Source organism: Thalassophryne amazonica, chromosome 1 (assembly GCF_902500255.1).
Source record: "Thalassophryne amazonica chromosome 1, fThaAma1.1, whole genome shotgun sequence".
Taxonomy (NCBI): Eukaryota; Metazoa; Chordata; class Actinopteri; order Batrachoidiformes; family Batrachoididae; genus Thalassophryne; species Thalassophryne amazonica.
The window spans coordinates 47976166-47990679 of NC_047103.1; the positions used below are offsets into that span (position 1 = coordinate 47976166).

General features: G+C 42.9%; 1 protein-coding gene across 1 annotated transcript in view; it reads right to left on the reverse strand.

The window, feature by feature from the left end:
- The window catches only part of ccdc191 (coiled-coil domain containing 191), an 88494-nt gene that overhangs the window by 64621 nt on the left and 9359 nt on the right, over positions 1 to 14514 (reverse strand). Inside the window, 2 exon segments of the mRNA XM_034169419.1 lie at positions 6660 to 6806; positions 6900 to 7032. Of these exon segments, the coding sequence (XP_034025310.1) occupies positions 6660 to 6806; positions 6900 to 7032 (280 nt within the window).

The window sequence follows — 14514 nt, forward strand, 5'->3', positions numbered from 1 at the left end:
CAGAGAAAAGGAGACTAGAAAAAATGAGGAAAAAGAAAGGAGTAGGGAAAGCAGAGGAAGATGTAATAGTACAACAAGAACCACAAGAACCTCAGAAACAGGCGGTAGGACCGTCTGGAAAATCATTATATCCTCAGGTAGAGGACGAACCACAGCATTATGACTTAGCAGTAGGACCAAAAATAAATTATACTGAAATTACCAGGACAGCTCAGAAAGAAGGAGAGCCATGGACAGAGTTTAGATGCAGATTTGAGAGTGTATTTAAGGTCCACAGTGGCATAGTGCCAGGAACACCAGTGTATGAACAACAATTGAAAAACGCTCTGATCCAGCATTCCAACAAGGATATAAAAGCTTGGATACAGAAACATTGGATTGGACTGCCTACAGGCACATTGGAAGAAACACACTCATATTTCAGCGCACAGGTGGTGTTAACATGGTGAGAGAAGAAAGCGATGACCCCACATTCCACTATTACTATACATTTGACATTTCTGAAGAAGATGCTGCAGGATGGGGTAAAGATGTCGTTTTGCAAGCAACAGCCCTACTGAAACATCCTGAACAAAAGATGTCACCACCTGACCTGCATGTCACAATGTGGCATAAAGATCCTCCAGGTCCGGATGGTGACTATGAAAACAAATTGAAAGACATTTCACCTGTGAAGCTGACAATGACAGATTTGATTCATGATGGCAACTCCACAGCTGTCATAACAGTGACAGGTGCCACTGAAGATGTTTTAAAATTGAGATTCACAGGTATGCCATTACATGTGTCACTTTGTAAACCATATTTGACAGAATGGCAAGATTTGGGACTGACAGTCATGACAGCTTTGTCAGCCACTGATTGGAGCAGAGTTGGACCACGAACGGAGTTCAGTCCATCAACTAAATTGTATAAAGTGCCAGTTAATGTCTCATTGGTGCTGACAGCCGGAACACATATTGATGTGTCCACTTCACAATCCTGAGTGTTTCAGTTGAGTCCTGGAGAAGATGATCTTTTTTCTTCAGTACCATCAGGATTGTGGACAACAGGTCCTTCAGACGTAGGACTGATTAAAAATGCACAACCTGTAGTTATAAGACCAAAAACAGAATACAGACCATGTGTAAGACAGTATCCATTGAAACCTGATGCAATTGAAGGAATCAGGCCAGTAATAGAGGATTTGTTAACAGCAGGAGTAATAGTGCTATGCCCAGATTCACCATGTAACACACCCATATTTCCTGTAAAAAAGGCTCCGCCCTCAGTGGGGTGGAGAATGATTCAAAATCTGCAGGCAGTAAATGCTGCTGTGATTAAAAGAGCACCATGTGTTCCAGATCCACACACCTTGTTAAATTCGCTGAGACCAAATTCTAATAGTTTCTCAGTAATTGACATAAGTAATGCATTTTTCTCTGTGCCAGTACACCCAGATAGTCAATTCTGGTTTGCTTTTACCTTTAAAGGACAATGATATACATTTACCAGATTACCGCAGGGTTACGCAGAGAGTCCAACTATTTATTCTCAAGTCATGTCAGCATGTTTAGCCAATTTCGTTCCACCGGCAGATAGCCAACTATTAGTGTATGTTGATGACATTTTGATTGCCTCTGACACACGAGAAAACTGCATAACTGACACAGTAGCATTATTATGTTTCTTATTTGATAATGGCCACAAAGTGAGTAAAAACAAAGTTCAGTTGTGTAGGGATAAAGTAAAATATTTAGGACATGAATTATCAGCCACAGGGCGTACTATCCTGTCTGACAGGAAGGAAGCGATTTTATATGCTCCGAAACCACAAACTAAAAGACAGATGATGTCATTTCTTGGACTGACTAATTACTGCAGGGCATGGATTCCCTGCTATGCAGAATTGACTAGTCCACTTTCTGATTTGATGTACAAAGATGATATTTCAATGTCAACCGTGTTGGAATGGAACAAAGATGCTGAGGAAGCTTTTGTAAAAGTCAAACAAACATTAGTGTCATCCACAGTTTTGGCACTACCAGATTATAGTAAACCATTCTTTCAAACAGTTGATTGTAAGAATAAGTTCATGACTAGTGTTTTGGTACAAGTGTATGGCTCAAAATTAAGGCCAGTTGCCTACTACTCATCTAAATTGGATGCAGTGGCAAGTGCTCTACCACCATGCGTACAAGCTGTTGTTGCAGCCTCTATGGCTGTTCAAAGTAGCAGTAATGTTGTTCTATTCCATCAGCTGACATTGAAAGTTCCACATGTAGTTTCTGCACTTCTGTTGCAGACAAACATGAGCTTTTTGTCCCCAGCAAGACATCTTTCGTGCATGTCCTTGCTATTATCACAACCACACCTTACGGTAGAGCGATGTACAACATTGAACCCATCCACATTGATACCTTTACCCGAGGATGGTGAGCCGCACAATTGTCTTGATGTAGCAACTGTCTGTATGAAGGCCCGTGTTGATCTTTTGGATACGCCCATCCCACACAGTACAATTGTGTATGTGGATGGATCCTCCACTAAAAATGCTTATGGACAAACACAATCTGGATATGCTGTTGTCACAAATTCAGAAGTATTGGATTCTACTTCATTGCCATCGTCATTCTCAGCGCAAGCAGCTGAATTAGTTGCTTTAACTGCAGCTTGTCATTTGTTTAAAGGAAAAGCTGTGACAATCTATACGGACAGCCAGTACGCTTTCAGCACAGTGCATGTGTTTGCAAAACTGTGGGAAGAGCGTGGGATGGTGACATCATCTGGAAAGCCAGTAACTCATGCCACACTCCTAACTGCACTACTGAAAGCTGTGAAATTGCCTAAACAAATTGCTATATGCAAATGTGCGGCTCACACCAAAGGCTCTGACAGTGTTTCAAAAGGAAATGATTTTGCTGACAGAGCAGCAAAGGAGGCAGCAGCAGCTTCTTCTATTTTTGTTGTACAGGAAACCACTCCAGATTTGCACTTAGGTCACATACTGCTTGCTGAGATGCAACAGCAGGCACCTGAGAAAGAAAGGCAGATGTGGTTACACAAAGGAGCTACATTCGCAAATGATTTGTACTTATGACCACAAAAGAAACCCATATTGCCAAAAAATATGTTTAAATGGGCAGCTATTATGAGCCATGGCGTGACGCATGTCTCATCAGGGGGTATGATATCGCAATTGCAATCTATTTTTTGTCTTTATGGGTTCGATGCATATGCAAAACAGCATTGTAGAGCATGCATGACATGTGCAAAACACAACTCACAAGGCAATTTGAGACCCCAAAGAGGCAAATTTCCAACACTACAATATCCCTTTCAAGTGATTCATATGGATTATATACAGCTGAGTAAACATGAAGGGAAGGAATTTTGTTTAGTCATAATTGATGCCTTCTCAAAATGGGTAGAATTGTTCCCCACAAAACATGCAGATGCACTTACAGTGGCTAAAGCACTGTGCAAAGACATCATTCCACGATTTGGAATACCAGAAACAGTCTATTCAGATAATGGAGCGCATTTTGTTAATACAATAGTGCAACATGTGGGAGAAGCGCTACAGATTAGCCATACGTGTCGGACACGACAATACAGGACACATCAACAAACTAAATAGGCCAAAAAGAGAGGACAGAGGCCCCAATCCACTTATACCTGTAGGGCATCGATGTAGTAAACAAAGAGCATATCAATTTGGTGTACAGGCCTGCTTTCCCCGAAATGCTTCAGTAGTAATCAAAGTCCCTTTTACATCCTTGACACGGACACAGGATGATCAACAGGGATCATGGTATAGTGGCTATGATTGGTATATGACAAATGATCAACAGGATAAGAGATGGGAGACCTTGGTGGCAGATAGGTATGACAGATGGACGCCTAGTTGGGCTCAAACCGGGTGGGCTAAGTACCAAAGCCAATTCCTCAAAATGTATCAAACAGAGGATAGCTTGCTGATTGCAGTGGATACAAAAAACAAATCCATAATCCCACCAGGAACACCGGATCCAGAATGTTGGTTGTTTTTGTTGTGGGTCCACAAAACAGGGTCTGACCCCTACTTCTCCCTGATATTGTGTGAAGATAATATCATGGCTACAGCTAACAAGACATTAAAGCAACCAGTTATGACTGATCTCAGCAGGACAAAGGGTGCATCCATAAGAAATACAAAAGACATGAAAACAGATGACTGGTTCCTAGTAACTACAGGAATTAGTGGACAAAATAATAATTGGCTTTTAATGGCAGAACAAGCAGGACTAGCTACAAAAAGGGACTGTGTTGTATGTATGGGACCCAGACCTATATTACAGGTAATACCGGCAGCATTACCCAAAGACTGTCTGTTGACTGTAATGACACAGACATACATTGCAGCAAACAACAATTGTTCTAAGTGGGACAAGATCTATCCATTGACCAAATTGACTAAGATTAAACCTTTATTTTCAAGCAAAGTTGGGCATGCTAACCATACATGTGTAAACTTGACAGGGATAAGTAAGACTTTGGGTAGCTTAAACCACACTGCCTGGTGTAAGGATGTGGTCCATAGTAAGTCCACATTCAAGCCTGTCAGTAGGAGTGATGTATGGTGGTGTGGTGATAACAGAATCTTTGACAGACTGCCAAGAAATGTGTCAGGTTATTGTGCATTAATATCATTATTGTTACCAGTTAAAGCTATACCCATGACCCCTGAAGACGTTATGACATATGCAGCCGCTCTTATTCCTGAAGACTGGCAGAAAGGCATAGCCAGACATAGAGTAAAAAGAGATTGGAAAGGAGTGGGAGATCCAACATATATTGATGCGATAGGAGTCCCCAGAGGAGTGCCTGACAAGTATAAACTGGTTGATCAAATAGCAGCTGGATTCGAATCCTCCATCTGTTGGTGGTGTTCAATTAATAAGAACGTAGACAGAATAAACTACATCCACTACAATGTGCAGAAATTAGGAAATTGGACTGAGGAAGGATTTAAGGCTGTCCATTCACAGTTAGAAGCCACGTCCCTTATGGCCTTCCAGAACCGTATTGCTCTGGATATGTTGTTGGCAGAGAAAGGAGGTGTTTGTGCCATGTTCGGAGAACAATGCTGCACATTCATTCCCAACAACACAGCTGCAGATGGCAGCCTCACTCAAGCCATCGACGGGCTGAGGACGTCGAACAGGAAGATGAAAGAGCACAGTGGAGTAAACACCGAAGGCTGGGATTGGTGGCTGGAAGGGATGGGAAAATGGAGGTCTTTGATTTCTTCACTATTAGTGTCTATAGCAGTATTTGCTGCGATTCTAACATTGTGTGGATGTTGTTGTATTCCATGTCTTCGAGGCCTTGCAAATAGAATGATAACCACAGCAATAGGTCCAGGACCAGGAGGGGGACCAGCTTCATATCCACTCCTGGGGCAAAACAACGACGAGGAGGAAGAGGGCTCTCATGACCTGTACCCAGACCAATGGAAGTATGATGACCCAGACACCGATGATGATGACATAACCTCTGGGGTGTAAGCCTGTAGAACATACCATGATGAACCTCTTAGTGAAAATCTCAAAAGAAGTGCTAAGCTAGGTGATGCCTACTCTATGTTTAACAAGCGATAACAGGAGGGAAATGTTAAAGATTTTATATATATATATTTAATCACTGTTAAACATTTGTTCCTTTGTCTTTGTTCTGATGAAATGTTATTGAGCTGTTTTGCACCTGTCTTAACGTAACCCTGAGAATGTACTTGTTATTATTACACTGACAGCACAACCTTTGTTTCTGTAGCCACTAACGACTGGGAGTGAAGAGATGGAGGTTATTTTGACCTTATGCTGTACAAATGCTTACTGTTTTAAACAGGACACTCCAAGCTTTTGCAGAACAGATGATAAGTGCAAACAGAGGAGCCTGCAAGAACGAGATGTGCTGACCTTCAACGATATGATTAAACAAAGGAACTGTTTTTCCACGCAGCTGCACTTATTGACGTATGTGTTTGTTTTACGGGAAGAAACTTGTCTCGCGCTCCCCCCCCCCCCCCAGGACAAGTTTCACAATGTGGGTAGGGCTTTCTCCTAATAAAAAGAGTGAGCATGCGCAACAGTCCTTAGTGCTTTCAGTGGTACTACGTGTACGGACTGTTTGCACTCCTCGCGAGCTAAATTTGACTTTCTGTCTCACTGGTGTTTTTTGACTCTGTCTTGTTAAAGGTTTTAAGAATGTTTGGAGGAGAAAATACCCAACAGAGAGAAAAACAGCAGAAGCAGTCGGCCAGAAATAACTGCACCTAAGGCATTAATTCAACAGGAAAGCAGAGAAATTACTAAGGTGGCTGCCGGCAGCTCTCCCTGTGCTTCACTAACAGACCCAGAATTTTGAGACCTGCACAGCTAATAATGCTGCTAATAATTATGAATGAACAGGTTATTGTCAGTGTCAGATTGTCCAGCTTTTAGTACCTTCATGCCCACAGGTACTATTACCTAGTTGTACTTAACCATTGTTTTCATCACTCTACATAACTACATTGACAAAAAGAAGTCTCTAAGTTCTTTTTGTGGTCAGAAAGGTTTTAAGATGGTCAAGACCAATATAATCAGCCTCAGACTAAAATAAATAAATAATACATTTAAAAAATTCTGGCCTGATACCTTTAAAGTTGTTGTCATCCAGCGTAGTGGGCTGAGAACTAATCAGTGGAGCAGCGCTGTTGTTGACAGCGGAGGAGGTTAGGTCTTCATCCATCTCCAAATCCAGCTGCAATTTACTGTTCATCCAATCATCTAAAACAGCCCGAGCTGCAAGGAGCAACATCCCAAACACTAAGTGTGTATCACAATAAATGACCCCTTTCCTAGGAACACTTCAGCATTTCAAATTGGCTGACCCACCTTCACTGTGTGAGTCATGATATATTAGCTGGTCAGAACATTGTAATGGTGCAGACATGCTGTTTGTTCTTGATTTTGTTTTCTTGCTAGAGAAGACTTCAGACACAGCAAACTCAGAAGCCATTTCCACTTGCTGGAGATGAAGAAAACAAGAATGTTAATACCCCCATCACACTTAGTAAGAATGTGCACGAGCAAAGCCGAATCAGGCAGAATGTCAAAAATAAATAAATAAAATAAAACATTCCACATCTGGCAGGAAACAAGAACTGGGGAGGGCCGAACACCCAGACTGCGCTCTGACAGGCCCTGACCGATTCATGCATGTGCCATGTGCATGAGCCTCCAAACAATTTCAATTTATTTTCAATTTATTTAGCGCCAAATCACAACAGAGTTGCCTCAAAGCACTTCACACAGGTAAGGTCTAACCTTACCAACCTCCAGAGCAACAGTGGTAAGGAAAAACTCCCTCTGAGGACGAAACCTCAAGCAGACCAGACTCAAAGGGGTGACCCTCTGCTTGGGCCATGCTACAAAACATAAATTACAGAACAATTCACGGACGAATATACAAGAAATGCTGTTGGTGCACAGGACAGGAGGATCGCCAACACGAACACAACTCCCATCTCTGGATGGAGCTGCACCTTAAACAGAGAGAAAAAACAGAATCAGGCATCAGAAAGACAATAAATACTGTATAATTTGTCAGCATTAAACAACAAGAAAAACAGAGAAATACTAAGGTGATCGCCGGCCGCTAGCCCTAAACTTCACTAAAAGACCCAGAATTCAGGTAAAGTTGAGGCCGCAGCCCGCTCCAATTACTAATAAAATAAATTAAAAGAGTAAAACGCGTAAAACAAAACTGTACCAGTATACTAGCCATATGAAAGGGAAAATAAGTGCGTCTTAAGTCTGGACTTGAAAGTCTCCACAGAATCTGACTGTTTTATTGATGCAGGGAGATCATTCCACAGAACAGGGGCATGATAAGAGAAAGCTCTGTGACCCACAGACTTCTTATTCACCTTAGGGACACAAAGTAGTCCTGCACCCTGAGAACGTAAAGCCCGGGCCGGTACGTAAGGTTTAATTAGGTCAGCTAGGTAGGAGGGTGCCAGTCCATGAATAATTTTATAGGTTAGTAGCAGAACCTTAAAATCTGATCTCACTGGGACAGGAAGCCAGTGAAGGATGCCAAAATGGGTGTAATGTGGTTGAACTTTCTGCTTCGTGTCAAAAGTCTGGCTGCAGCATTTTGAACCAATTGGAGACCCCTAATGCTAGACTGCAGTAAACCAGAAAATAGAACATTGCAGTAGTCCAATCTAGAACAGATAAATGCATGGATTAGGGTCTCAGCATCAGCCATAGACCGGATGGGACGAATCTTCGCTATATTTCGCAGGTGGAAGAAAGCAGTCCTAGTAATATTTCTAATGTGGAGGCCAAAGGATAACGAAGGATCAAAAATTACCCCAAGATTCCTCACTTTGTCAGTGTGATGTATGACATACGAGCCGAGGCTGAGCGTTAACTGGTCAAATTGATGCCGATGTCTCACTGGACCAAGAACCATCATTTCAGTCTTATCAGAGTTTAAAAGTAGGACGTTTCTAGACATCCAACTTCTCACTGCTACAAGGCAATCTTCTAAGGATTTTATGTGAATGAGATTACCAGCAATTATTGGCATGTATAACTGAGTATCATCTGCATAGCAGTGAAAGGTAATCCCAAAATGCCGCAATATGTGCCCAAGGGGTGCTGTATAAAGGGAGAAAAGCAGGGGGCCTAAGACAGACCCCTGTGGAACCCCAAATTTCATGTCACTAAGGTTAGAGGTAGTGTTACTGTACAAAACACAGTGAGAACGACTGGTCAAGTATGACGCCAGCCATGCAAGGGCACTCCCAGTAATCCCAAAATGATTTTCCAGCCTATCAAGTAGAATATGATGATCCACTGTATCAAATGCAGCACTGAGATCTAACAGCAACAGAACAGTAGTGGTGTCCGAATCCATTGTAAGCAGAAGATCATTCACCACTTTAGTGAGAGCCGTCTCTGTGGAATGATATTTTCTAAAAGCAGACTGCAGTGGCTCAAAGAGATTATTCTCAGTGACACCACTTTTTCCAGAATTTTAGAGAAAAATGATAGATTTGATATCGGCCGATAGTTTGTTAATACACTAGGGTCAAGATTAGGTTTCTTAAGCAATGGTTTAATCACTGCAGATCTGAAACATTTAGGAACAGATCCAGAAGTTAAAGAAAGATTAATAATTTCCAGCACAGTCGGCCCAAGAGTGGGCCACAGGTCCTTAAACAGTTTTGTTGGTATAGGATTACGAGTTTTGTCAGCATGCCTAGTGAGATACTGTCAAATTCTGTAAATCTAGGTAATACCTCAGTAGTGGCGCCCACATCAATAGCAGGGTGTAGTGGCTGGATTAAGGCATGCCAGGATATGTTTAACCTGATGTCTTCTATTTTCTTCCCAAAGTAATTCAGGAAATTTTGTGCTGTAAAAGGAGAGCAAACTACAGGTGGTTGTCCATGCAAAAGTGTTGCCACCGTGTTGAACAAGAACTTTGAGTTATGCTTGTTTTTGTTCATCAAATCAGAGTAGTAAGTCCGCTTTGTAGCCAATAATGCATGCTTATAGTCTAAGATAGCATCACGCCACGCAAGGTGAAATACTTCGAATTTTGAACGACGCCATTTCCGTTCTTGACCTCTTGCTTTATGCTTGAGGTCACGCAGATAATCATTGAACCAAGGTGACTGTGATTTGGGGGAGCGCGGTTTTAACACAGGTGGTGCAATCATGTCGAGTGTAGTTTTGAGCACTGAGTTTAAACTATCTACAAGTCTGTCTACTGACTGGGCATTTGTCAAATGTGAAGCTAAGCAGTCTAGCTTCGAGTTCAGTCTTAGTTGAGGAGTTGATGCATCGCCGTAAAGATATACGAGGTCTGTTAGAAAGTATCCGACCTTTTTATTTTATGCAAAAAATATATGGATTTGATTCATATGTTTTTACGTCAGCCAAGCTGAACCTTTGTGCGCATGCGTGAGTTTTTTCACGCCTGTCGGTTGCGTCATTCGTCTGTGGGCAGGCTTTGAGTGAGCACTGGTCCATCCCTCTCGTCGTTTTTTCATTGCAAGGAAATGGCGGAATGATTTGGGCTTTGTTCCATCAGAATTTTTTCAGAAACTGTTAGAGACAAGCAGCTGGAAACCATTCAGAAAATTCATTTGGCTTTCGGTGAAAATTATATGGGCTTCACAGAGATTAAGGAGTGTTACTACCGCTTTAAGGACGGCCCACAATGGCGCACGGCGTGCCGCGCTCCGAGCTGCGATCGACAGGCAGAAATGACCATTTCATTTCTAAACGGATGGCTGTATGAATCCGACACCATCGTGCGCAATTTCTCTGGTTATAACAAGAGCTGGACATCAGCCATTTTACGGCAGATTTCACTTTTAACAAGAGATTTTGTCATGGAAAGAACACCTCCGTTTTGGAGTGTCAGAGGACAAGTTGGGACATGCCCAGCTCTCCACAATTTCTCTTATACTCACTCGACTGGTAAGCCACTGAAAACCGAGATAGGCGAGATAGGTGTTCTTTGTCTCGCTCCATCTGCGAATCCGTCGTGACGCGCGAAGCCCCCGCGCGGCTTTCCATGACAATGATATTTTCTAAAAGCAGACTGCAGTGGCTCAAAGAGATTATTCTCAGTGACACCACTTTTTCCAGAATTTTAGAGAAAAATGATAGATTTGATATCGGCCGATAGTTTGTTAATACACTAGGGTCAAGATTAGGTTTCTTAAGCAATGGTTTAATCACTGCAGATCTGAAACATTTAGGAACAGATCCAGAAGTTAAAGAAAGATTAATAATTTCCAGCACAGTCGGCCCAAGAGTGGGCCACAGGTCCTTAAACAGTTTTGTTGGTATAGGATTACGAGTTTTGTCAGCATGCCTAGTGAGATACTGTCAAATTCTGTAAATCTAGGTAATACCTCAGTAGTGGCGCCCACATCAATAGCAGGGTGTAGTGGCTGGATTAAGGCATGCCAGGATATGTTTAACCTGATGTCTTCTATTTTCTTCCCAAAGTAATTCAGGAAATTTTGTGCTGTAAAAGGAGAGCAAACTACAGGTGGTTGTCCATGCAAAAGTGTTGCCACCGTGTTGAACAAGAACTTTGAGTTATGCTTGTTTTTGTTCATCAAATCAGAGTAGTAAGTCCGCTTTGTAGCCAATAATGCATGCTTATAGTCTAAGATAGCATCACGCCACGCAAGGTGAAATAGTTCGAATTTTGAACGACGCCATTTCCGTTCTTGACCTCTTGCTTTATGCTTGAGGTCACGCAGATAATCATTGAACCAAGGTGACTGTGATTTGGGGGAGCGCGGTTTTAACACAGGTGGTGCAATCATGTCGAGTGTAGTTTTGAGCACTGAGTTTAAACTATCTACAAGTCTGTCTACTGACTGGGCATTTGTCAAATGTGAAGCTAAGCAGTCTAGCTTCGAGTTCAGTCTTAGTTGAGGAGTTGATGCATCGCCGTAAAGATATACGAGGTCTGTTAGAAAAGTATCCGACCTTTTTATTTTATGCAAAAAATATATGGATTTGATTCATATGTTTTTACGTCAGCCAAGCTGAACCTTCGTGCGCATGCGTGAGTTTTTTCACGCCTGTCGGTTGCGTCATTCGTCTGTGGGCAGGCTTTAAGTGAGCACTGGTCCATCCCTCTCGTCGTTTTTTCATTGCAAGGAAATGGCGGAATGATTTGGGCTTTGTTCCATCAGAATTTTTTCAGAAACTGTTAGAGACAAGCAGCTGGAAACCATTCGGAAAATTCATTTGGCTTTCGGTGAAAATTATATGGGCTTCACAGAGATTAAGGAGTGTTACTACCGCTTTAAGGACGGCCCACAATGGCGCACGGCGTGCCGCGCTCCGAGCTGCGATCGACAGGCAGAAACGACCATTTCATTTCTAAACGGATGGCTGTATGGATCCGACACCATCGTGCGCAATTTCTCTGGTTATCACAAGAGCTGGACATCAGCCATTTTACGGCAGATTTCACTTTTAACAAGAGATTTTGTCATGGAAAGAACACCTCCGTTTTGGAGTGTCAGAGGACAAGTTGGGACATGCCCAGCTCTCCACAATTTCTCTTATACTCACTCGACTGGTAAGCCACTGAAAGCCGAGATAGGCGAGATAGGTGTTCTTTGTCTCGCTCCATCAGCGAATCCGTCGTGACGCGCGAAGCCCCCGCGCGGCTTTCCATGACAAAATCTCTTGTTAAAAGTGAAATCTGCCGGAAAATGGCTGATGTCCAGCTGTTGTGATAACCAGAGAAATTACACACGATGGTCTCGGATCCATACAGCCATCCGTTTAGAAATGAAATGGTCGTTTCTGCCTGTCCATCACGGCTCGGAGCGCGGCGCGCCGTGCGCCATTGTGGGCTGTCCTTAAAGCGGTAGTAACACTCCTTAATCTCTGTGAAGCCCATATAATTTTCACCGAAAGCCAAATGAATTTTCCAAATGGTTTCCAGCTGCCTGTCTCTAACAGTTTCTGAAAAAACTCTGATGGAACAAAGCCCAAATCATTCCGCCATTTCCTCGCAATGAAAAAACGACGAGAGGGGTGGACCAGTGCTCACTCAAAGCCTGCCCACAGGCGAATGACGCAACCGACAGGCGTGAAAAAACTCATGCATGCGCACGAAGGTTCAAGCTTGGCTGACATAAAAACATATGAATCAAATCCATATATTTTTTGCATAAAATAAACAGGTCGGATAGTTTTCTCACAGACCTCGTATAAGGTTGTTGTTCCACTAAACACGGCAGCGAAACTGTAAACTTAACAAGTGAGTGATCAGACACCACTGATGTAAGAGGCATGATGTCAATATTCGTGACAGCAATTCCACGTGTGAGAACCAGATCCAGGGTATTTCCACTAATGTGCGTTGAATCCCGAATGCATTGCCGAAATCCTAATGCATCCACAATTTCCATAAATGATTTGCAGAGGGGATCAGAAGGCTTATTTATATGAACGTTAAAGTCACCAATGATCAGAATGTTATCTACACTAGTTGACAAGTTAGAGATGAACGCACCAAATTCATCTAAGAATTCAGAATATGGGCCAGGAGGCCTATATACAGTGACAAAGTAATACGACTGATTTTTATTCAGAATCAGATGCTCAAATGAGTGATATTTGTAACCCCCAACAGCTAATAAGCTAAACCTAGATTTATAAATAAGAGCAACACCCCCGCCTTGCTTCGCATCATGAGGGACGTGACTAAATGTATATGCTGGTGGGCAGGCCTCATTTAAGGGGAGGACAGCTGTAGCTTTAAGCCAGGTTTCACATAGTGATGATCAATAATTAGATCATTGATCAACAATGATTTTGAGGACAGTGATCTTATGTTAATGAGACCCAGTCTAAGGACCTCAGTGGGGTTGACAGTTGAACTGTTTGGGTTTAGGGGTGGTTCCAGAGTAGCATATATAAGATGCAGACACAAAATCTTTGCTATTGCTGGAACAACCACTGGGCCATCCTCAATTTCAACATCATCCGATATAGTAATAGGTATTAAATTTGGAAAGCATATCCCTCTATGATTTTTATGGACACGACTACGGAAGCAGGCCACAGTCTGAACTTGCTGAAATTCCCTCCCTGGCAAATAAACTGCACTATCACCATAGTGGATTTTTTGCACTAAATTTCCTGCTACGCTAATGGATTCCACACCCACATTTGTCATAAGCCTTGCAGGGTCTCTAATCACCTACTCCGTGGCCTGCTGTAGATTTCTAATGTTACCCTCCCTGTAGAGCTCTATCTATGTTCGCAGACAAGATGGCGGCGCCTTCCCCAGTAGGGTGGAGGCCGTCCGGCATCAGCAAGCCACGGTGGTCCCAGAACGAAGGCCAGTTATCAATAAAGCTAAAGCCTTGCTGTCTACAAAACTGCGCCAGCCACTTATTTAATGATGTCAGCCTGCTAAACGCCTCATCAGTACCCCGGGAGGGGAGGGGACCAGAGACTATTAATCAATGCCGACACATCTTTCTGGCAAGGTCACAAGTCCTCTCTATGTCCATTTTTGTGACCTCTGAGTGCTTCATCCTGATATCATTGGTGCCAACGTGAATAACTATGTGACTATATCTCATGTCATGTTCCTTCGTCTGTCTTCCCTTCTGCAGCGTCAGCACCCTAAGATGAGATGCAGTGTCGGGAGCTCTGGCCCCAGGAATACATTTAACGTCAGCCGGCATCTGTAACCTGACTTTGCGGGTGATAGAATCCCCTATCACTAAAGTCCGGTGTTTCGGCCTGGAGACAGGAGTGGAAGTCACTCGTAGGCTCAGAGAATTCACATCTGGTAAATCCAAGGGGGAGAACCGATTCACAGTTCGCACTGGCGAGTGTGATCGGGGTGCCACGACCGGGCACCAAGCCCTACGGTACTTCCTCCGCCTAGCCACAGTCCGAAAGCCGTCCTCCACAGCCGGCGTTTCTAAGCTGA